This window comes from Centruroides sculpturatus, unplaced genomic scaffold (assembly GCF_000671375.1).
Source record: "Centruroides sculpturatus isolate CEXI.00-Female unplaced genomic scaffold, Cexi_2.0 scaffold2021, whole genome shotgun sequence".
Classification (NCBI taxonomy): Eukaryota; Metazoa; Arthropoda; class Arachnida; order Scorpiones; family Buthidae; genus Centruroides; species Centruroides sculpturatus.
This window is the reverse complement of record NW_019386306.1, coordinates 21,193-45,853: the sequence shown is the minus strand read 5'-3', so window position 1 is coordinate 45,853 and position 24,661 is coordinate 21,193. Positions and strand designations below refer to the sequence as shown.

The following is a 24,661-nucleotide window of genomic DNA, read 5'->3' as shown; positions in this document are numbered from 1 at the left end:
TCTAATTTTTAACGATACAATAGCGACGATTATTATTTTAAAAAATTTTTGTTAGGCTTAACATCGATGAAAATTCAACGCGAAGTAGGTTAATAGCGATATACTAATATACTAATTACATGGGATATAATAATATACTACACTTATAATGGATTTTTTCATACTTTTCGGTTATCCGACTTTTCAATTATCCGACCAACCCCAGTCCCCAATTGGGTCGGATAATCGAGGCTCTACTGTATTTTAATATATTTTTTAAAAGAAACAAAACCACTGAGAAATGTTATGTGTGTTTAACAACGTTCGGAAAACTTTGAAAATGTTAACAACGGGTTCGGCCGAACCTGTGCGAACCCGCTGAATATCACCACTGCCTATTGTTATCAAAAAGAAAAAATTGACAACATAAAAACATTATATGCAAAACAAATTATACTTTTCTCTTTTAAATTTATAAAGCTTAAAACGAATAACAGTCATCTTTTAAATATTATAGAAAATCATCGCAGGAAGGGAAACTACTGTAATCGTCAAAATTATACCTTCTCAAAACAGGGCCGTGGGATGGATTTTCTCAGTATGATGCAAGTCTTCGAAATGCCGCTTATGCCACATCTTAAATGATGCTTAAGACGCCCCATTACGGTGCCGCTTGATGCGGCCGCATCTCTGCATCATAGCACGGCACGGCCCTGGCTACTGCCTAGCCAATGCTGAATATTCATCACTTTTTATCATAATGCTACACAAAATGTCCCTAATTCTGGTTTTGACTTAGGGCAATCCTATATTGGAGCAGCATTGTTGTTTTAAAATTGTTTCTGCTGACGAAAATTTCACAAACCTTTTTTTTTTTAAATTTAAATTCGATTTAAATTTACTTATCGCACTTCCTGTCATTACATTGTTTCTTTTACTTCCTGTATGTGTATGCCGGATATGACATAAAAGAAAAAAAAGTAAGTTTTAGATTTCTTTCAGTGATCAATGCAAAAAAATGTTTGCTATTATATTTCAATAAATGAATATTTAACCATTCTGTATATGTTTGTTTACATAAATTTGCATGAATAATCACGTGATAGTAGTCATTCGTCAGATGGTATTTTGAAAATTTTAATGACTCTAAAGGATGAGTCAAGAATTCGTTGGCACATCCTTTTGAAATCTCTATTACTTTTCTTTAAAAACACTCTTTCCATTCTTTAAGCACCAAGAGGACATTTTTAACAAGTCCTTTATTGGTTCAGCCAGGGCCACCCCTAACACATAGGATACCCCTATATTTCACAATTGACACATAAAAAACATCCATCTTTTGTGTCTGTACATAGTTCATGTGCCCAACCATAACACACTGGACACTGCACCCAGTCCTTTGTGGACGATTCCACATATGGTTCTCCACATAATACACAAAACCCTCATCCATTGCCATCTGCAGTTTCTTCAGTCCAAGAACCTCTGTTGCTCTTTCTTATATACTTGTTCACCATTTAAAAACAATTACATCCTCAATTAGTTAGATAAATTGAAAACAGAAATCAAAATAATTGTGCAAAGGCAACATGGAAACTATTCCATCTTGCCCAAATGTCCATTGCCAATAATAATATCAACACTTTAAAAATCCTTGAATTTTTTTCCTCTTTAAATATCAATTCATTCAATCTATCCCTAATAGGTACTTTATATAAAAACAAAATAGTAATACTTACCTTGTAGGTATAAATAATAACACTGCAAAAGTCCAATGATTGCATAATAATCTGCTGCGAAATAAGAAATACTTGAACACATCACTTGGTGGCACCAACCGGTCTGAGTCGCTGTTTGTAAATACAAGATATCTGGGTGTCTCTCTGTGCATGGAGATTTGGGTGCTTCGTCGTGAAGTTTGGGGTGGGTAAGTAGTTTCCATCTTACCCTCCCTTCTCCTATATATATATTGGTTTGGCTAAATATTGATATAGAGGATTTGACTATCTCTGTATGTATGTAAAGTACAAATCTGACATACAAGAACTATATTCTATGCATCTACAAAAATTACATTTCACTAATCAGAATGAAAATGTGGTTGTCTAAATTGTATTTCCAAAACCTTTGAATATAATTCAAATACACTGTATTGGATTCTATTGTAGTTTTTTGTTGTTCTAATTGTTTAAAGTTTTTATCAAAATAACTTAGATGAGTTGGAAAGCTTGAATTTCCATTAAAGCAGAATATAGTTGATTGATAGTTTAATAAAATATAGCAACTAATTAATTAAAACTCCAAGACAGCAATTATAATTAAAATTTGCAAGTTCAGAAGAAATGCTAAATCAGAATAGAAGTATATTCACATTTGTCCCCTTTCACACATCAGGATTGGATAAAGTAGTCTGAGGAGGACTACAAAGGACAAATTGTGAAGACACTTTTACTCTAATTTAATGTTTCTTCTAAGCTTGTACAGTATATTATATTTATTTTTTGTTATGTATTTATAAATATTTTTTGCAATGAATTTAAAAAAATAGATCTAATCCTATTGTTATTGAATAACAAATTTAATCCCATGTACAGTACATCTCATAACAGTTAATACTTTAGAGATAAAATCTTAGTCCAAATATTATGTTTAACAATAAAATAATTATTGAATAATTCATAAAATTTTGTTATTGCAATGATTAATTGCACAGATTGAAAATAAATGCTATTTTGTAAATGCTTTAGTATGAAATTCATTAAGTGAATCTATAATAATTATTGTGAAAGTTTAAATTCGGATCATGGTATATTTCACTGGCACTCTAGCAAACATATCATAGTATATATGTCCAAAATAACATAGTGCCTGGCATGACATTTTCTGTGATTTTTATTTTGTCATTGTATAATTCAGAATAATAATTATAATATTCAATTACTTACCTTTATATGATATACTTTAAAGTTAAAAAAAATAATCCCTCTAAGGAAGCTACATGGTTTAAATTAATCAAATGATAATGCCAGAATTATTGGGCTTTTATCATGATTTATTTATCTTGGCTAATTAAACATGACCCAATGAATTCAGTATTATCATTTTATTAATTAATAATTTGGATTTAGTTCATTGTACATGGCTTAATATCAATTTACATTAATTTTGTCTTCTTTTGTACACTTCAGTATCAGTATTTTAATTTGAATAAATTATTAATAAAAAACACATTAGCAAAACATTTTTAAAGAAATAAAATAACTTTCATTTTTTTAAAAATTGTTGTTTGAACTCTTAAAGTTTTAGAATGCACAAATTTTTAATGCTATTTTGGTATGCATATACAAAAAGGTTTCTTATTATTGCTCTAGAATTTGTCTCCATAAGGAATTTTATTGAAACAAATACATAAAAGAACTTTGACTAGTTATAAAATTATAAAACATATCTAAACACTGTTGGATTTTTTACTAGACTATTTTTACACTAAAATTTGATCAAATGTCTAGCATAAAAATAACCTGTAAAAATTCTGGCAATGTCAAGTCATTTGTTTTAGTTTATAATTTCCAAGTGTCTCGTATTCCTATACTTGGACCCATGACAAAAACTAAATTTTGAAATATTTCAACAAATTTTACACTGATAAACTGATCTCAAATATCTTTGAAAGTTGTATCATTTAATTCAAAACATAAAGATTATACTAAATTGAAGCTTATAGATAAGTTGTAATTATATTAATGAAAAAAGCAATCAAGAAAATTTAACAAGACCAAAACTTTTTTATTGTGTGATTTAAAAGAAATTATATTTCGTATATCATGGTCTTGACATCATTATTAAGCTTTATACACTTATACAAATCAGTTTTGAACTGGATAAAATATTCAAAATACAAATTTATCACTTAATAAAACATGAAAAACCAAGGAAGAAATTCAAACAAACATTCATAGGTACAATTACTGCAACATAGATGAATTTTACATGTAATGGTGAACAAAGATGAGGTAGAATATAAACTATATTTTTTACTGATTACATATACTACAACATTGGTTCATAAATTATTTCTTTCCAATTTTTTGCTGCTTTTTAGGAGGTGTCCATCTGAGACAAGAAGTATCTACAGTCAATCGAGGTTTCTTATACTGAGCACTACGTAAATGTTCTTCCACTAATTTCGGTGTAACACAAATAACATGTTGTCCTTTCCAATATTTAACCATGTTTAAACTTTGTAATGTACTGATGATATCTCCTTGACTAATACTAGTCATTTGGCTTGTAATTAATAAAATAAATTATATTTTTATGTGAAAGTAATATATGAAACAAATTTGAAAAATTGAACTATCTTTGGTTTACTGTAAACAAAATAAAACTTACCTTAAATCTTTAATTGTTAAAGTCCCACGAAAATCTCTTAAAATTTCTAATAACACCCAGGACCAATAACTACGATAGCTTAATTTTCCCAAATCAGATAAGGGTTTTTCAGGAGATCCGACAGAATGCTCAAATTTGGATAATTCATAACCTGTAAAATAATTTGTGAGCTATTTAAACTGTACAAGATGATCAAAAGGAGAATTAATTTGTGAAGAGTAAACTTGGTGACAATGTAAGCCAGTCTATTTATTATAGCCCTGTTTATATGTCATAAGAAACACTTAAATCTTAAATATTTAGAGTTTCAAATATTATTAGAGTTCATAGTAAATGGGTGAATATGTGGTATATGATGAATCAGTCAGGTAGTGTTGCCAAGTTTACTCCTTATAAGTAAATTTTTAATACATACTGAACGCTATCAAAAACTTTCCATATCCTTTACGTTGATATGGTGGCAATGTTAGAATACAAGCGACGTTATTTCCATCAGGAGATTCTTTTTCTTTGGAAAAATATCCTACTAAATGTGCCCCATGTTTGTCTACTTCACATAATATATAAAAGATGAAAGGTTCAACATCAAAATACAAAGTTTTATGATCAAGGAAAAGTTTGGCAAGTAAACATAAATTCTGACAATATATCTGTAATGGAAATAAATATATATTTATTAACTAATCATTAAATTATTATTAAAAATTGTTAATAATTAAAGATATATATAATAATATTATATACATTTATATAAATTAATAAAGTTTTATATTATCTTAATCTTAAAAGTACATTATTCATTCTTTAATAAGTTTATATACATTGCTATCTAAAGTTTCTTAGCTTATAATCATCATTTAATTGCATATAAATGTTTATAATTTCCTACTATAAATTCAAATAATATTAATAATATGAATGATGTAATTTCCAGTTTAAAAATTGTTGAAAACTTATTCTTTCTCTTTATCTACATAAATTGTCAAATCAGGCTCCAAAGTAAATTCATAATTTCATGAAAAATTATATCACATTACATTTCCTGTAAGTTATTTTTTGTTTTATAACAAGAAAATTTATTTTTGTTTGTTAAATGAATGTCATTGCCATGGTGATGACATTTGGAAACTGTCACAGCATCTGTTGTGGAAAATTAATGGTTTCAATTAATTGTTAAAATTCTTATAGACTAAAAATATTTGAATGCATATTGTTTTCATGATAAATTATTTTAAAAAATTCTTTAATTTATTTTTGAAATGATGATTGGTCAGTTTCGTTAATAATGAAATAATGATTAATATTTCTATCAATTTATTGATTTTCAATAATTAACAATATGACTGATACACCTTATTTAATATTAGTTATATAATATGTCAAGGAATTATCCAATATTATTGATTCATTGGTAAACTCAATATAAGGCAGAATATTTTTTTCTGAAGTTAAAACAACAGAAAAAATACATTTTATGATTTCATTAATAACTTAATTTTCTTTGAAATCTTATTACTTGTATTGTTCTTTCTTGTTTAAAATAATAATAATAATAATGTCTATGCGTAATAAAATTTTTCCAGTGTTAAATTTTATACAAGATATATTAGAGCATTCTACAGTTTTTCATTTTAAAGCTTTTGTTCAAAGAATAAACTTAAATTGTTGTTATGTACAACATTTCCCATTTAATTCAAATATTTATTATAATTTTAATACAGTAGAGTACTCATTATTCAAAATAATCAGAATGGGACAATTTTGAATAACTGATCATATGTAGTAATGAAAGAATAAAAAGTTAAATACCTTAAATAAAGTAAAAATATTAATTTTAATTCTAGTACAATAGTAGAAAAAAAAAAAGACAGAAATTTAAAATATACAACAAATATAAAATGAATATATAAGAAATAATGAAAAAATCATCTAATTTATTAAAAACAAGTGTTAGTCTTTCATTGCAATTTACAACTTACTGATGAAATTCTGGAATTCAAAGTAAAAAATAAATAAATTGCATAATAGCTAAATTAATATTAAATAAATAATTTTTACATGATTATAATTTATCACAATTCTTTTTTGGAAAGAAGTCACTTATTTTGCTTTTTAAACTGCTTTGTATCATGTCCTCAAATCCTGCAACTCAAATTTTACCCACTTCTAATTAAGACAGAAGGCTAAAACTTTAAGGATGTATCTAAGTCTGATTATAATGCATTTTAATGATGTTTTAGGGATGACCCCATCTTCACCATCCTTCTCATTCTAAAACCTGATAAATATAATCAAATGTAGAATTTAATTTAATAATGTGTGTGTGTAAATATATATTACAGATGTATATGGTGGAGGTGGCCCACCTTGATGCAAAAGCATGACCAATAAATAAATAAATAAAAATTCTTTTTAATATATTAAAACTATTAACTCAGCTAAATCCCTGGCTCACTTGATCATAACAACAATTGAAAAATTTCTTCAGGTTATATTTCTAACCATGTCAATACTGTTTCTAATGCATTAATTTAAATGCTTCACTGTGGAGCATTTTTATACATTAGAAGGCCATGATTAATTAATCTTGCTTTTCTATTTGTACTGTAATAAACTAAAACTAACACTAGTACTGATAACAAGATATATCAATAGTGAGCCTATAGAAGATCATCAATAATCATCATTACATTAAAACTTCAGAAAGTATTAATTCCAGAAATCAAGTCAATTTTGGTTAATAAATTTTTTTGATAATTGACACTCTATTGCAGTGTTTTTCAACCTTCTTGAATACGCGACCCCTTTACAAGTTAAAAAATTTTGACGACCCACCACGGTCATATTAAAACTATGTTAGTGATTTTAAAAACTACGTATCTAATTTTCTTTTTGTTGAGATTTAAATATCGATAAAAAACCTAATTGAACTGTAAAATAAACAGGCACAGCCTTATCACTGAAATTGTAGTTTTTTTATTGTAGTGTAGGACCTACAAACACTTGTCTTTTTATTTTACCCGCGACTCCCCATGTATGGCTTTGCGACCCACCTGGGGGTCGCGACCCACAGGTTGAAAAACACTGCTCTATTGTAACACCAGTAGAAGTATTCTTTTCTACAAATATCAGAAAAAATATATATCTCCCTAGCTTCATTTTAATACTGTTATTATTACAATATTAACATTATATCATAGTGAAACTCTGTTAAACTGGTATCTGTTATGGCAGAAAACCTAATAAGTTGACTTGTTGAGCTTGTCATTGAGGGGAGGGTTATTGGTGTACTGGATAGATCCAGAGTTATGATTTTCATGTAAACAGTTCTTGGAAAGGAATATGGGCTGTCGAGATGGAAAATGCCAAAATGACATAATGCTGTGCTAGGTAAAACCAGTTAGCTCGTGCATGATTTTTTCTAAAGATGCTATTGCATGAGTTTTATATGAAAAGCAAAAATATTTAGCACACTTGAAATCAATAATTATCATGTACTTCATTAATACATTAACAGCTACAATACATTACTGTTCATGTACTTCAATAATTAGAGTATGTCTATATTTATAGATAATAAAAGTGTTCAAAGCACAAAGTAAAAATAGTGTAATACAAAGCTAAAAGATGCAATATTTGCCAGATATAATCATTCACTTTTATAATTAAAAGGAGATCTATGGATTTCAATAATAATACACATTCTGATCAATTTCTTCATAAACTTTCAAATCTGCCACAACATGCTGATAAAATCAGACAAACTCAATAAAAAAGTAAAGAAATTAGAATTTAACGTATATGGAGCATCATAGGATATGAATCACATGTCTGTACAGCAGCAAAAGTTCTATTATTATTATATTTTAATGTTTAATTTATATTACTACATTGCATTCTTAAAATTTATGTTTCAGATGTTTCTATTAAATTTTCAATTTCACAAAAAAGTGTCTGTTAGAAAACACTGCTAACTAAATCCAATGAATATGTAAATTTTCGACTATAAATTCGTATCTTCTATTATCAGGACTTATTATACTGGTTATTATAAACCAGTATAATAAGTCCTGATAATAGAAGATACGAATTTATAGTCGAAAATTTACATATTAATAAGAAAAAAGAACATTGAGGCAATCTAATTAAATCCAATAAAGTATTTGTTTCAGACTGTTTTAATGGTCTATTATAATTTCTTTAACTTTATATTGAGTTTGTATATAATTTTACTTTTAGAAAAGTCAATAATAATAAGTCTTCTATGACAATAGAGTTTAGACATGGGTATTCTGTCAGAGAAACAATTTTAAGCTTGTCAATGTTATTATAAAAAATTATTTTATGTAACAAAAATTTATCAATATACTGTATTTCTGTTTAGGTTACACAGTTTTCTATCATTCATAATTATTATTTATATTCAATTTATTAAACCAATAAAAATTCATACTTAAATATATACCTTATGATCTTTTCCATCCACTTCCCATACAGAAATTGTTCCCTTTCTATAAATTTCTTTTCCTGGAGGTTGACGCCAAGTACATTCTCCCTAAAAACATAACATCAGTAATATATCAGGATATGTTTATTTCTATATTACAGCCATACCCTGGTATCTGAACTCCCAGTATCCAAATTCTTGATACAATATATTACATTCTTTGACACCCATTTCATCAATTGAATAATCGTAGCATTATATAAATTTGAAATGAATTTGTAAAACCTTGAAAGTTGCACTAGTAAAAGTGGGAAATAAGAAAAACTATTTTCAGCATCTATTTTTGTTTGTTTTAATGATTTTATATCTATATTCTACCAGAGCTTAAAGCAGTCATGGCAGTGAAAAAAGAGAGTTCACACTGAAAAAAAGCTAATAGTGTTAAAGTGAACTAAAAGAGGCATTATTAAAAAAACACACAAACACACACACATTTTGTATCAATAACATTGCATATGATATTAGATTATTAAGTGGAGTGAAAAAATTAAATATGAAAATAGTTAGGCTGAGTTTATACTCCAGAAAAGTGACTAGCAAGACTGCATTAAGCTAGAACGGGCCCGGATTAAGTTTTCATGTGGCCTGTACAGAGTTCCCACCATTATATAGCAAAGGAAATGGAAGAGTAACATAACTACCAGAATGTGTCTCCATATAACATGCCAAATTTGAAATACCATTTATTTCAAGGTATATGTTTTGATTTCTTGTTTAAAAAATTTGTAATTGAAGATTTTCTTTCATTTAAATCATGCTGCAGTTTCTGCACTTCTCGTTTTCTCCTCTTCATCACACCAAATTTTCTTTGCACTTTCCACTAGTCCTTGGGCAAGATGTATCTCTTCAACATTGTTTTTCTCAACTGCATTTCGTAGTCTATTAGTGGCTTCTTCAAACATTCTACACCTCGTTTTCTTTTGCATTTCTTTTTCTTTTTTTTTCTTCAGCTTGGCTTCAAGAATATCAATTTTCTTTTTCTCCTGTTCAAGTGCTTTTATTTTCGCCTTCTCTTCTTTTCTCTTCCTTTCTTCCTTGTTCTTTTTTCTGCTTTTCTTCTTCTTTCAGTTTACTTTGTTTGTCCAAAAAAGCCTTATAAGTAGCATATGCATTGCAGGCCAACCCAAGTAACTTCTTTGTCATTGGCACCAAAAAGGCATTATTGTTATATACACAAAGTCCATCTTTTACTATCAACAATGAATTCATCATTCGTTCTGAAATAGAAGTTCTGTCTTCTGTCAGAACCCATGTAAAAATGGAGAACCCTCTTTCAACATCTGCATTGCCATGATTGAGAACCAACAATGCTTTGACTACTTTAGCGACAGCTAGATATTTTGGCATCATTAACCTGATATTTTTTTTTAAATTTTCACTGAAAATACCTGTAGAAAGATGATTTCCCTTTTCTCTCATCCTATACCATAGCGAGAAAACAGTGCATGCATGTGGTGATGGGTCATTCCATTTGTAATTTAAGATTACTAAAAGGAATTTTCTAGTCTGTTTATAATTTGATTCCCTGTATTATGCTCCAAAAATGGGTCTTGTTTTTGCTTTTGAAATAGCTGAGGTGCAAAAGGAAACTTCTTACCAAGTCTTGATTTAAAATAGTTCGTAAATACATGCTGATTGAAAATATAATTTACATAGTAATATTCTTTCCAGTTTCTTTACAAACATTATCAATGTTTGTCATAATGGAACAATAATCATAATTAAACTGGATTAAGTGAAAGACTCTAGAAGTTTGTTTTTAACTTTGTGTGTTTCTTGTTCATTGAAGTGTGCTTTAGTGAAGCTGGAGTCAGAATTAAAACAATCAAAACAGTCGGAGGAAGTACTAGCAGACTGCATAGTCATCTCATATGACGTCATGATATAAACTTATTGAAAAGAAAATCTGAGGAGACAGTGGAAACAGTGCACAAAGTGAATCTAATGAAAAAAATAACTGCATTTTTCAAGAAAGAGATTGAAGAGTCTTTGCCTGCAGTATTATCTTGTATGGCCTCAGTTGATGGACAGCCATTATCCAATTCTGCACATTGAAAAACCTAAGACAAACTTTTCTCTGCAAGCAAATATGCAAATCTATCTAAATCTCCTAATTTGATTAAAAAATGATCACTGAATTCTGAAAAAAATTCAGATTGAGATTATTAAAGATATATCAGAGCAAAAAGTTTGAGGAGAATCTTTCAGTATATCTTGTGATGAATGGTCATCACTTAACAACCGTCGATATATGAATGTTAATCTATATGCATGTAACAAATTTTGAAATACAAGTTTGATTCACCCATGTGGATCCATATGTGCTGAAAAATGTGTTGAACTTTTAAATGTTGGATTAAAAAAATTCAATGTTGATTATAACAACCTAATTTCAATTGTCATGGATGGAGCTGCAGTGATGAAAAAAGTGTCAAGATTAGTCAATTGTAAACAACTAAGTATGCATTGTTTACGGCTTATACTGTACTTAGCAGTAGCAAAAAGTTCTTTACAAAAAAGGCCATGTTAAAGAAAACAGTACTGAACCCATACATTCAAAACTGGATGATGAAGATTCTGAAATATGCTATAACAATATCTCCCTTCCCCAGTTTTTGCAGAATACCACAATCATTTGTTATAAAGAAATCTGTACTTCCTCCTCCATACCCACTAGAAAGAAAAGTTATAAGTCCTGATGGGGCAATTCCAATTAAATATTTTATAGTATAAGCAGATTTATATTAGGAATAAAACTGAATTTGATGTTAAACTGATGATGGCTTCTCAGTTTTAATTTCTGTACAGTCAATAATTACTCTTGTTTCAGGATAATTTTTTTAAATGATTGAGGTAATGTAGCCTTAATAGATACTTTTGTTGGCCAAATAATCCAATCTTGTATTGCAATAAAAATAATTTCTAAAATTTGTAAAAAATATGTTTTAATGGTGGTTCTATAAATTCCAAATAATGCACCTAATGCTGAATACCACAAACCCAACTTTAACTTCATTAAAAAAATTATATTAAAATTTTCATAGAAATAGTTTTAATAACTTAAACCATCAAAATATTTTATATGTTACACATGAGATACCTATATATTATAGTACTTGTGTTCTGAAAAGTACTGTTATGCAAATCTGTGCTATGTAAAACAAAGGACTAATGTAAAACACAGGTTTAGGTTTCAAAAGTTAGTGACAGAAAAGAATAGTATACTTTTGCTAAGAGAAATATGTGTTTGTTAAAGCAATCAATAAACATGTAATACAGTACATTTAATTTGTGATTTAGTGTTAATATTAATTTTAGTTATACAAGGGCATTCTTTTTTTTATGAAGTATTGTTGTCAACTCAGCTTTTTTGTTGATCTTGGTCAGAAATATCAGCAACGACTTCATTTTTCTTATTTTTTCATAAAATTTTTATGGATGACAAAATAATGTTATTAATCGAAAATTTGTTCTAGGGCCCTTGTTTGTTCCATCAAGTACTGACTGATTTTTCTCCCAACTTTGTTTTGGAATACTGAATTGTTTGAGATGGGAACATTTAGAGTACTGAGATACCACCATATTTTGTTCATCATTTCTATGAATGATTACTTACTTACCTACAGTTAAAAAAAATTTAATAACATTGACCTAAAAATGTTTAAATCTTATTTAGAATACTTTATTTAATCTATAAAACCAAAACACAGTGAGTCTTAAAGGCTAATGTCTGAAAGCAATGTCAACATTTCCTGTTTGATAGGAAAGTACAATTTTTTTTTTCTTTCTTGTCCTAGCTATCAGTTTTCATTAAAGTAAACCTGACAAAAGGCAGAAAACAAATTTTAAAAATTTTAATATTGTAAAATCCATGGGCAAATTTGAGATGACACGTGCTTACTTGAATTTAAAAATATTGAATAACGGAGTTTGCACTTAATTGTGAAATTTTGTACAAATTCTCAAACCATGTTAGAGCTGAATCAGAAACTGTGATATTCCCAATTTTCTAACTGTTAAATCAGAACAGTGTTGAACTGTCGTGTTGTACGAGAGATGCCTCTAATTAAATCTTGCTGTTATTTTTATGTAATAATGTTCTTGAAAAACTAATTATCACTAATTTTCTGTCTTTTGTATTTTCTGTATTTTAAATAATTTAATTCATTTGAGAAGAATCAAAAAATATCTTAGCAAAGATATATATTTTGTTAATTTCAGTTATAGGACTTGAAAAATTACTTTGAACAAAATTTTAGGATAAGAGTATTTTTCCATCTTAAATTTAAAAATATTCAGCAAAGAAGTTTTAATTTAGATTCCAAAAGTCAATTCTAATATTCAATTGGTGGGACATTATTGCTTGAATGCATTGGTGTGTTTTTGCTTGAAATTGGAATGTGAATTAGTATGCTTTGTTTTTAAAACTGAATATTAAATTTATGTTTGTGAATGGAAGAATTGATATTTTTGTCCAATATTAACTGTTAAGTTTGTTTTAGCCTTCTTTTAATGTTGTAGAATTAAATATTTTTGAAAATAATACTTAAAGTTTGATGATGATTGTGTGTTTATTAGCTGTACTATAATTAATAATTAAATATTTTAAATTCAGATCTTTAGAAGATGTCTGAATTAACTTGTGTAAATGTCTATGCAACAAGTGCTACTGCTGAAAATCTAAGTCGCCATGAAATGCTTGGTTGGGTAAATGATTGTTTACAGACTAATTATGGAAAAATTGAAGAATTGTGTACAGGTATGATTTTATACTTAATAACATATTTTCCTATTNGAGTTTATGAATTGTCTTGGGAATTGTCTATGAAAATTTTAATATAATTTTTTATAATTTTTTTAATATTGGGACATGTCTAAAAGTAAATTGAAAACATCAAATCCTACTGATGTTAGATCTTTTAAAGATTGATCATCATGAAAATTTGCTATACCACTAAAATGACAGGACCGGACCTATAATTTTCTCAACATTCTTTTGAAATCATTTTAATGTGAAAATTTGAATTTCAGAAACATTGTTACCAGTCATGCAAATAAAATTACATTTGATTTTCTCATTTTTAATATAACCCAAATACAAATTAAAAAACAATAAGTGATTTACTGCACTAGGTATAGTTTTCGAAATGTCTCAGATATAACACATATACATTCTTTAGTGAACTCCTATGTGTTATGTAAATATTTGCCACCAGAATAGCACGTGAGTAACTTGCACTCGGGGTCTATATACATGTACAAGTATAGATGGCTATGTAGTGCACAATCACACGATAAGGCATATGGGAGCCTGCTGGTTGCTATTTTGCTCCTGAACCCCTTTTTACAAAAATAAATAATAAGAATAAAAAATAAATAAATAAATAAATTCCACATGGGAAGTGAAAAAAGCTAAAAAAGCAAGTTTGCCTCAGAAAAAGCTAAAAAAGAGAGGAGCTATGAAAAAAAGCTAAAAAAGAGAAAAAAGAGAATCACTTTAAGCGTAATAAAAGATACTTATAATTATTCAAATATAAGGAGTGCCCAATTGAAAAGTGGACACATGTCATATTTCACTATGCTAAGTAGGGGACAAAGGCAAAAATTATGTCGGGTGATGAAGTGAAGGATAGGGTCAAAGAATTTTTTTACCAACAGCCATCAGAATTCTATGCAACAGGCATAAATCTGATTGTAAGATGCTGGGACCTTTGCCTAAATGAACATGAAGATTTCTTTTAGATTTGCAATGTTTGCCAGTTCTGATGTATGTCTACTTTTCATTTGAGCAACCCTTATATTTCTAAGTTTAGAGTTAGCATCATTTGGGTTCTTCTGGATCTGCCACTGTTTTTAATCACAAATTTAGTCCAATCCTATGAGCTAACTATCAACAGTTCATTACTTTCTTTGTTTTCATTGTTGTTCTGCTTTTATACAGTAATACAGAATAGTTTAATATAAAATGTACAATATCATTACAACACTTTCATTCTTGTCTACTACATATTAAAGAAAATGTAGTTCATTAACAATTCCTAATTGAAAATATTTTACAAATTAGGGGTATTCAAATGGGAGCTTTTGTTCATTTTTACAAAAACTGTGAATTGTGAACACACATGTAGGGAATACACAATTTCAATAAAGTAAAAAAACTAAAATCTTTTGGTATTGTCAACTGGAAATCTCATAATTCTAATTTCATCATCATTGGACATTATTCTCTTTAATTAAGAGAATTATTTTGTTCTGTATCTAAGTTAAAAATACAACTAATCCCACTGTTAGTAAATTTCAATAGTCGGTAACTGTTGTTTCAAGGCAGCTTTCCTTTTAAGCTGATGGCTTTTGCCATGAAAACCTGTATTATTGAAGTCAAGATCAAAAGAAACTACACTTTCATGACTTTTAAAAATGCCATAAAAGCTTGTATAGCAAGAAAATTCCTACTTACTCCCTATATGACTGATTACAAACCTATCTTTTAATGATCTCATTGTTAGTAATGTAGCTGCAGTTTGTAATGTTTAACATCATGTTAAAAAAAATATAGATTAATAGGTAAACAGGTTTTTGCAATGGTTTAGTATCATTTGAGGAAATTGGTTTGGGTTATTTAGAGACTGAGTATAAGTTAAGAATCTTTCTCATAGGAAATAGTGGAAAAAACTTCCTGATATACAAATCTTCCTGACATACAAAAATTGGATCATTTTCAACAACACAATATGTTCTGATAATGGGGTATGGCTGAAATATATAATTTTCTTGAATATTTTACCTGATGATATCTGTATGTTTTTTCTAATCGCATATATTTTAAACAATATTCACATATCCATAGTTTAGGCTGTTTTCCATATTCATCAGGAAATGGTGAGAAATACCAAGCATCAATCTCATACTTTCCAAACTGTATTCTATCAATATATTTTACTTTTGTAATCTGGAAAAAAAATTATCATTATGCAAAGAAATTAATGAAATTACTAATTAAATTAAAATATTAGATCTATGAATAAGTTTTACACAAAATTCAAAACAGAACAAAATTCTTATTATGGTATTGGTAGAATGTACTCTACTTGACTTACACTGGTAGTTATATGCTGAACCAAGGTCAAAGCATAGCTATTATTTCATTTATGTACTGTTTATATATTTATCTGTTTAAGAATTTCCTGACTGTGATGTGTTTATACTATACATGTCATATAGTCAGGAAATTCTTTTGTAGTATGGCAATCTTCTGCATTGTGATGTATGTGCTGTTGTGAAGCCCTAATGTTTCTAGACTTTTGTGTAGTGCATGTGATATTGATGCTAGTTGCTATTTGATTTTGTCAATGCAGGTAGTCAGTTTTCAACCTAATGTGATGTGATGTATTATATATTTTTATGTATGATGTGGTATTTCCTAAGTGTCATATCTTTTAGAATGTGTTTCCTGTAGTTTCTTGTATTTATGACTTGGCAGTCATGTATGGCAATCATACATGACTGCCATACATGACTTCCATTGCTCTAACTAGATATTCTGAGTCAGCCAGCAGCATCATCCTGGTTGAGATCATTAGGCTGCTATTTTGAAGCTCCTTCTGGATCTATGACTGCTTTATGGTGTCTATCTCTTGTATACTGCATTTTCTTCAGGTTTATGTACATTTAATAATGCACTTTTTTGTCTACAAAAGTTATTATTGTGTAATTATCATGTTTCTTGATTTTCATAGACAAATTCTTGCAGTGTCTGTAGTTTCCACACTAAATCTTGGTCAGTTATTTTGACATATTCAGTTGAAAAATAATTTAGTCACTTTTTTGCATTTCATTCAATAGAAATCAATATATATGAATTTAAAATCTTACATCCTGTTTACAAATTGTACAAGTGAACCTCTAGAATATAAGATTTTAAATATACAGTAGAGCATTGATTATCTGAATCAATTGGGGACTGGGGTTGTTCGAAAAATCAATTTTTTGGATAACTGATTATGTATGAAAAAATATACAGTAGAGCGTCGTTTATCTGAAGGAATTCCAGTCGACAAATTTAAATTTTCGCCAGTGTTGTGGTGCTGTAATCTTTGGCTATGTCTTCGGCTACTCAAATATTTTACGTTTTTGATACTAAATTAACTTCTGAAGTATAATTTTTTATTGTTTTTATATTTTTCAATATATTTATTTTGTTTGTACAAAATAAAAAAATAATTTTTAACGATACAATAGTCTTCGTTNCGAAAGAAATGCGTTAATTTTGGTTAAAAAGCTTCATCATTTAGTTTCCTTTGTCTCGCCTTTCTGTGAAATTTAACACTGATGAGTCATTGTTTATACATATGGATGACCTTGAGAACAGCTGGTGTCGTATTTTCCGTGACATTCTCATATACGTCTCGGGAGGAGAAGGGTTTAAAATAGGGTGACTTGAAATTAAAGCTATATTTTTAAATATCTTTAAAAAATTATAATTTTTATTGCGATTTCCGAACCCCCCTAATTAATTATATATATAATAAAATCTATTAATTAAAAAAATTAAAAACTATCGGAGGTCGTTTTTGACATCAGAAAACAGCTTTAAATAACTTTTGCCGAAGGAAAATCGGTGCACTACAACTTTAGAACGATTAATTAATTTTGATAAAAACTCCCATTAAAAAAACATTAAAAAGCAATAAAGCGTGAAGCGCGCGTCATTATAGGTTGATTAAAATCGCGATAAAATTTTTTCGTGCGGGCAAAAAATTCTGAAAAAAATTTGGGGACCTAAAAACATTCCAAAAATTCAAAAAAAAAAAATTTTTTTTCAAAAGTGGCCTTAACGACCGTTTTTTACGTAACGCTATGAAACTTGCTCGAGTCATGCTCGAGCGCGGGCAGGAAAAAGAAAAGAAAAACTAATTTAATAGATATTGTTTTTAATATTAATATTAAATGATATGATATACTATAGTTAACTTAATAAATAAAGTTAATTATAGTTAGAAATACAATATTGAAACAATGTGATTACTTTAACCATCCTTTCACAAAATGATTAACTAAAGAGAGAATTTAGTAAAGATTTGTTTTGTTCTATTTAAATGTGTGTTTTACTCTAATAATAAAATATAATCAGTTAACAGTAAACTTATTACTAACCTTAATTATAGCAATGGTACTTTTTTTTATCACTCTAATACAGTCTTTTTCAACTATAGTACCTCAACTTTTTCTTATTGCAATTTTTTCTTATGGCACCCCATATTTATTTATCAATACAGAATTATTGCATTTTTCATACATTTAGTAATACATATAAAAAGTGTTATGGTGCTGGCTCAGCACTATATTTTACAGCCCTGCAAAATCATTGCACCCCTGAAAAGTCATTGTGGCACCTTACTGTGCCACAGCACCCAAGTTGAAAACCACTGCTCTAATATGTTAAGGCCAAAATTTGTTTATTTTAATGATTAACGAACATTGACTAAACAATTGAATAACTTTAAATTCAAAGTCATATTTTACTATCTATTATCACATTATGCTAACTTTATATATGCAAATATAAATATTTGATACATTCATCACTAAATTACTGAAAAATAATTAATTATAATTCATTTTATCTGCAACTGATCATAATTTAATATGCCATTTAAATGTAATGCATGAATAAATTTTGTTTTATAAGATTTGAATATTTTGAGCAATAAAATAAAGTTTTTATAAATTTTCTATTAAATTTTGTTTTGTATTTTATACATTTTTAGAATATATAAGAAACATAAATTTTGTTATAATGATATTGTTCTTTGTTTGTTTACTTTATTTAACTTGTTTGATATTAAACAAGTTTCTTATAAATAATATTCTCTCAAATTAACATACTGAAGAAAAATATTTCTGATATTAACGAAATATAATTTTTTCATGAACTCACATATATTGTTAAGATCACTCAAAACTAAATTAATGTATTGCAAATAAAAAATTAAATGAATTTATAAATTATAATTTGAGAATAAAATATAAATATAATTACTAAAACAATAGGATTGCTAATTTTTGTTATATTTTCAAACACAGAGTAAAAAGTCTTAACACTTACTTTTTGTACATGATTTATTTCATCATGCTTTCGTTTTTGGTTTCTTGTAATTTTTCTGTCTGGTTGATCACCAAGATCATTTTGAGAATGTCCATGTTTACCATCTAAATCTTTATACGTTGAAATAAGATCGAACCTTTCTCTATCAACCCACTCGTCGAGTCGACGATTATCTATCAATAAAATAAATTTACTGATGGGTATATAAGTTTCATACTATTATTACTTTACAACTATTGATGATTCCTGATAAAGCAAAGGATGATCTATGCATAAAAAGTATTAATTATTATATTTTCATTAAAAACTAAAAGAAATCAGTATATACAGCTTGGTAGAAAAGTCCTGCAATATTATTCATTATATTTGGAACTGACATCATTTTGAAGATAATTTTATAAGAAATTCAAAACTTTTGACAGAATTAAAATATCTGTATTGTTCTACATACTGTGGGTGAGAAGATGGAAAGAAACTATAAAGCTAAGAAACATTTTATTTCTTGTGAACTTATTACAAAAGACTATTTAAGTCAAAGAAAAAATATAAAAATGAAACTCATTAAAGCTTTTATATGTAGTCAATGAACATTAGATATGCTTGAAAACATAAAAGCATTTAACATTTAATTGGGAAGTCTTTACTTTTAATTACTAAGGCACATCTCCTGGACCTTATTCATAAGCCTGTCAAGTTCATCCTCTGATTTAAGATGACACCAGCATGAAATCATTGCTTTCAATTAACTGTACTTGTTGTACTCTTTGTATTCAGGTTTCAGTTTTATCCAAACCTTTTAGACTGGGTAAGATCCAGCAATTACACAGGCCATTAGAATCTACAGACTGATTTTGAAACAAAGTATTTGTCTATGTCAAACAATTGTCTTAATGCATGGAGCTATTTTTCAGCTATTATTAATAATTAAATTTTAAGTAATTTGTTGCTAAAGGGTTAGGTGCCATTTCTTATTAAATTTAATAAGAAATGGAACCTAATGTCTCCCTCTAGTAACAAATTATTTAAAATTTATTTATTAATAATAGCTGAAAAATAGCTCAATGCATTATGGCAATAGTTTGGCATTGATTAATTACATTTTATGTTGAGAGGTTTATATAAAAGTATTTGTCTAATATTCATGCCCAATGACAGAGCATATTATTGTTCTTGAAATAAATTGCTATTTTTGAACAAGTCTACAGATGGAGGATGGATTTTGCTTTCCAATCATGGATATATTGGCAGCATTTGTTTTACTTTCAACAATATTCAGCATACCTACTCCATATGCTGAAATGCAATCCCAGATTATAACAGTAGTAAGATGCTTTATTATGTAAATAGTAGAGTAGAATTTTACTCTGTCATTTTTTGGCATCATTCATATGTTGCTCCTTTGATGGATATCAAAGATATTGTTGTTTTGTCACTTTATATGACCTTATACCACTGATCTATAGTACATTCTTTATGATTAATTTAAATGTACACTGTAGATGCTTAGTCTTCTTTTTTATTTATTTATTTATTAATGAAAGACTTTTTCACAGGCTTGTGGACTCTTAAGCCATTTTCTTTCAATCTGCAAATTACTGTTTACCTAAAAACAGTAACTGAACTGATACCTGCCACTTATATCCAATTTTTACAGCTTTTAAAGCAATCTTTCAAGCTCAATCAAATAAGACTGTTGTCATTTCACATGACAGTTTTCTTTGATCTTTCTTTTATGTGCTGATTTTCAAAACTGTTAGTCATTTCAATATGACTAACTGTTTTGAAAATCTGCTAACTGTTGGGTTATGACTGCTACATTTTACGTCAATTTGGCAACAGGACATATCTCATTATGCAAGCTATAACCTTTAGTATTTGTAAGCACTTTGTCTTCGGACAACATACTTTAAACTAACAAAGAAACTCTTCAAAAATGTAAAACTAAAAAAACTTTCAAATGACCATCATATGAAACCAGCTGCTGTTATGTAGTGGAAATTAAACATCCAAGAGAGCTGTAAAGGATTGAGATAATAGATTTCATTTTTGTTGGTGGCTTGCGTTTCTCACAAATCATTCTTTTTATCATATCTTTTAAAGTAATGTTGATATTTTTATTTTGTCAAACGTTTTGAATTCTTAGAAAATTGATCTTTAAATTGATGTATTACTCATTACGTTTGAAATTGGCATTACTTTTCAAAATGGGTTAAAATGCTAAAAATACATGTTTACATGAGATGTTGCAGGACTCTTGCACCAAGTTGATCACATGCAAATTGCAGAACCAGTAGAGGTGACAGAGATATGCAAATTATTAAGTTTGCATATGCATTGGGTCATGTGGTACCCAGTTTTGAGCTATAAAGATAAGCAATTAGCCTTGGGCTGTAAATTCTATCAGTGATGGTTCGTGGCAGCCAAACTTTTGAAGATGTATAGAAAATGCATCATAGGCAACAGTGAATTGAATGCCACCAGTTAACTGCTGGAGAACAAGACCATATCCTGGAGCTGCATGACCTCAATTTCTTGATGCATGAATGTTGGGCATGACATGAGTGCCATTCAGCAAAGTGTAATATCAGACAAAAAAACTAACACAAGTAAACTGGAACTATATAATACTACACACAACAATTAACACCTCAATACTAATTCCAGCACTCAAAAAATTTTACTGATCTAACATTTTCGGCCGTCTTTTAGAGGCCCTCCTCAGGATGAAACACAATGAAACAGTTCTATCTTTTAAAGGATTCTAATCATCAAATACAGCTATGTTCCAAATTTTTAAATATTTAAAAGATGTACCGTACTGTATAAAAATTGTTAAGTTTACAACATAAACATAATTATTTTAAAATAACGCTATACATAAATTATTATTGTAGAGTTGTGAAAATTAGCACGACATAAACGATTTGTTTTACAATAATGCTATACATAAATTATTATTATAGAGTTGTGAAAATTAGCGTGATGTAAACTCTTTGTTTTCTTTTATAAAACAGAAAGATTAAAAATAATTACACATCCGATTATTGTTGTACTTTGTGGCAATGTAAATAATATTTCCACGATTGTGGAATCGGAATATAATCAGAGTTGATGCAGTTTCCCTTCATGGTTTCTATATAAATCTCCATAGCCTCCAACGAGCATAAGTTGTGTCAGTCGAAGGCCCTATGCAAAAGAGTAGCCTCATCCCAACATGGGGAAACCCCGGGTTCTGTAGCATACTGGGCAAGAGCGGTACTATACTTCTGCTTCGACACATCATATTTGTGGTCCCGTACTCTAGCCTCCAGGGATCTGTATGTGGATCCAATGTATGTTATCCGACGATTGAAACGTTCGTCATTCAAAGGTATGCGGTACACCCCCGACGCTTTTTTATCATCAGACTTGTCCTTAGCATTAGATAAAAGTCGGAAAATATTCTGCTTTCTCTTATATGTTAATCGCACGTTCAACTTCTTAGCAATTTTACTAAAAATTCGTTGAAGGGATGGTTCGTAAGATAAAACCACCCAGTTGTGCTGTGCATCAATAGTCCCCTTGTTGTTGTTAGTTATTGTAGATTGCTGGTTGGTAGTTAGCCTATCTATTAAGGACTTGTGATACCCGTGTGCCGATGCTATACGTTTGATGTTTTTCAGTTCTCTGTAGATATCGGAAGTTTCAGAGCAGTGGGAACAAGCTCTTGAGACTAGGGCTCGAAAAGCTGATACCTTAAAAGGCCAAGGGTCTGCTGAGTTAGCAGGTATAAAGAGAGGACATTATGTTGGTTTGCGGTAAATGGTCGTGGTTATATTTTTATTCTCTGTATTAATCTGGACATCTAAGTAGTTAACTTCTGTGCGACTTTCCTGGTCTAACTTTAGTGTTAAGCCATAGGCGTTGTTGTTAAAGGCTTCTAACACCTTCTCTATATCAGGTTTGGTTTTCCATATAATTAAAATATCATAAAATATATAAAGTGTAATATGATGGATGCAGGAACATCTGTCAACATGCTGAAGAGAGAGTGGATCGTAAAGGCACACTACAAAGTGCAAAAACTAGCAGATTCACTAAAAGGTCTGTTGGGATCCATTCACCATAGCATGTGACATCCAACACTGCCTGTAACCATCAACAGAGGTATCTGTATCCACCTAAACCATTCGCAACAGGTTGCATGAAGTTGGGCTGCACACATGGCAGCCATCAACAGGAGTGACATTATCCACTCAACACAGGGATGAACACCTGGCACTGTGTTGTCATCATTGCAACTGGACCACTGAATGGCATTGGTATTATTTATAGACAAATCTTACTTCTATCTGTTGAGGAATGGTTTTGAATATTGCTGAAAAAAAATTTGTCCAAGTTTTCGCAACATGCTGGCTAAGCTTAAATAGATGTGTTCAATCTGTATTAAAGACATGGTCAGCATTAGTATCTGTTCTTCTTGAGGGCAAATCAGCAGTTGGCCAAGGTCTGCTAGAAAGTATACACTGTTACAAGTTTATTGCAATTTCAGCTTATTTTACTGACATTCTCAATGTGTTACAACAGATTTTCCTGGTGTTTTCAAAAACAAAAGCACAGATTTTGAAACTTTTGAAACTCAAGTAATATGTATAATTGACTACCTGAAGTCACTGCAAAATATAGATGGCCCCACATTTAAAGAGTTCTTAGACAAAGTTCCTGGAGAGGCATCAACCACAGGAAAGATTGAATTTAAAGGAACCATTATAAAGGATAATATGATATAGTGCAGGCATTGGAGAGAGTACATCAAACCTTTTTGCATTATCCTGTAACAAACTTGCAACAAATATTTTCTGATTTTGGAAAGCTGCAATTGACCTCCCCAAAAATTCCTGGGGATTTAACAACCCATCTGGATTTGAACCCAGGTCCCTCAGAGTGGCAGGCTGCCACCTTAACCACTTGGCCTCTAGCCATCAAAACATTTGAGAACTGTTCATAAATGAGTAATGTCATATGTTTTTCATTCAGAAATTTCTCTTAATTTTGAACAACTCTATTTTCTTTTGACATTTTTAGATGCAGTTTTTTTATGTTTTGGCAAACATAGCAATATATCTAATATATAAAGTCTTCTACAGCATTTCTTGTACATTTAGAAATATTCAATAAAGATAAAAGCAAACCATTACTTATGTGAGAGAACAAAGACAATTACTTTCTGATTAAAGTACTGCTGCAAAATCTTCAAATTTTTCTTGTCTCACGTTCTAGATATACAGTTTGAGAAGTAAAACCTTTTACAGAACAGAATAATACTTTGTCTTTTATGCAATTATAATATATTATAATTTTAGTAAAATGAGTTTTATTATACAGTAGAGCCTCAAAAACTCGGCACTCCGGATAACTCGACCACACCCTGGCAGGGAAAAAAAATCCTTAGTTAATTCATTTTCATGATAAAGACAGCTTTATGCCTCATAAAGTATTTTTCTGAGGTCTGTCTTATCAGGTAAATTACTGTACACAGTGTATTCATTAATTTCCATTTTCATGTAGTAAAGGCTCTATGCCTTCATAAAAGACATACTTTTCCTTTGTTTAAGGGTATTTGGGCAGTTTATTCTCTGTTGTATTCTCAAGTAAACAATACATACAAGTACAGTACAGTATTTTCTGAGGAAACACTC

At 29.2% G+C, this 24,661-nt stretch overlaps 1 protein-coding gene across 1 annotated transcript in view; it reads right to left on the bottom strand.

Moving 5' to 3' along the window:
- Window positions 1–3,758: 3,758 nt before the first annotated feature.
- The window catches only part of LOC111614484 (histone acetyltransferase KAT8-like), a 41,178-nt gene continuing 20,275 nt past the window's right edge, over window positions 3,759–24,661 (bottom strand). Inside the window, exons 3-9 of the mRNA XM_023355859.1 lie at window positions 18,958–19,156; window positions 16,493–16,511; window positions 15,663–15,827; window positions 8,837–8,926; window positions 4,787–5,021; window positions 4,372–4,522; window positions 3,759–4,266 (exon numbers count right to left, since the gene is read on the bottom strand). Coding sequence (XP_023211627.1) covers window positions 4,050–4,266; window positions 4,372–4,522; window positions 4,787–5,021; window positions 8,837–8,926; window positions 15,663–15,827; window positions 16,493–16,511; window positions 18,958–19,156 — 1,076 coding nt within the window. The 3' untranslated portion in view covers window positions 3,759–4,049. The remainder of the gene's footprint in view (window positions 4,267–4,371; window positions 4,523–4,786; window positions 5,022–8,836; window positions 8,927–15,662; window positions 15,828–16,492; window positions 16,512–18,957; window positions 19,157–24,661) is intronic.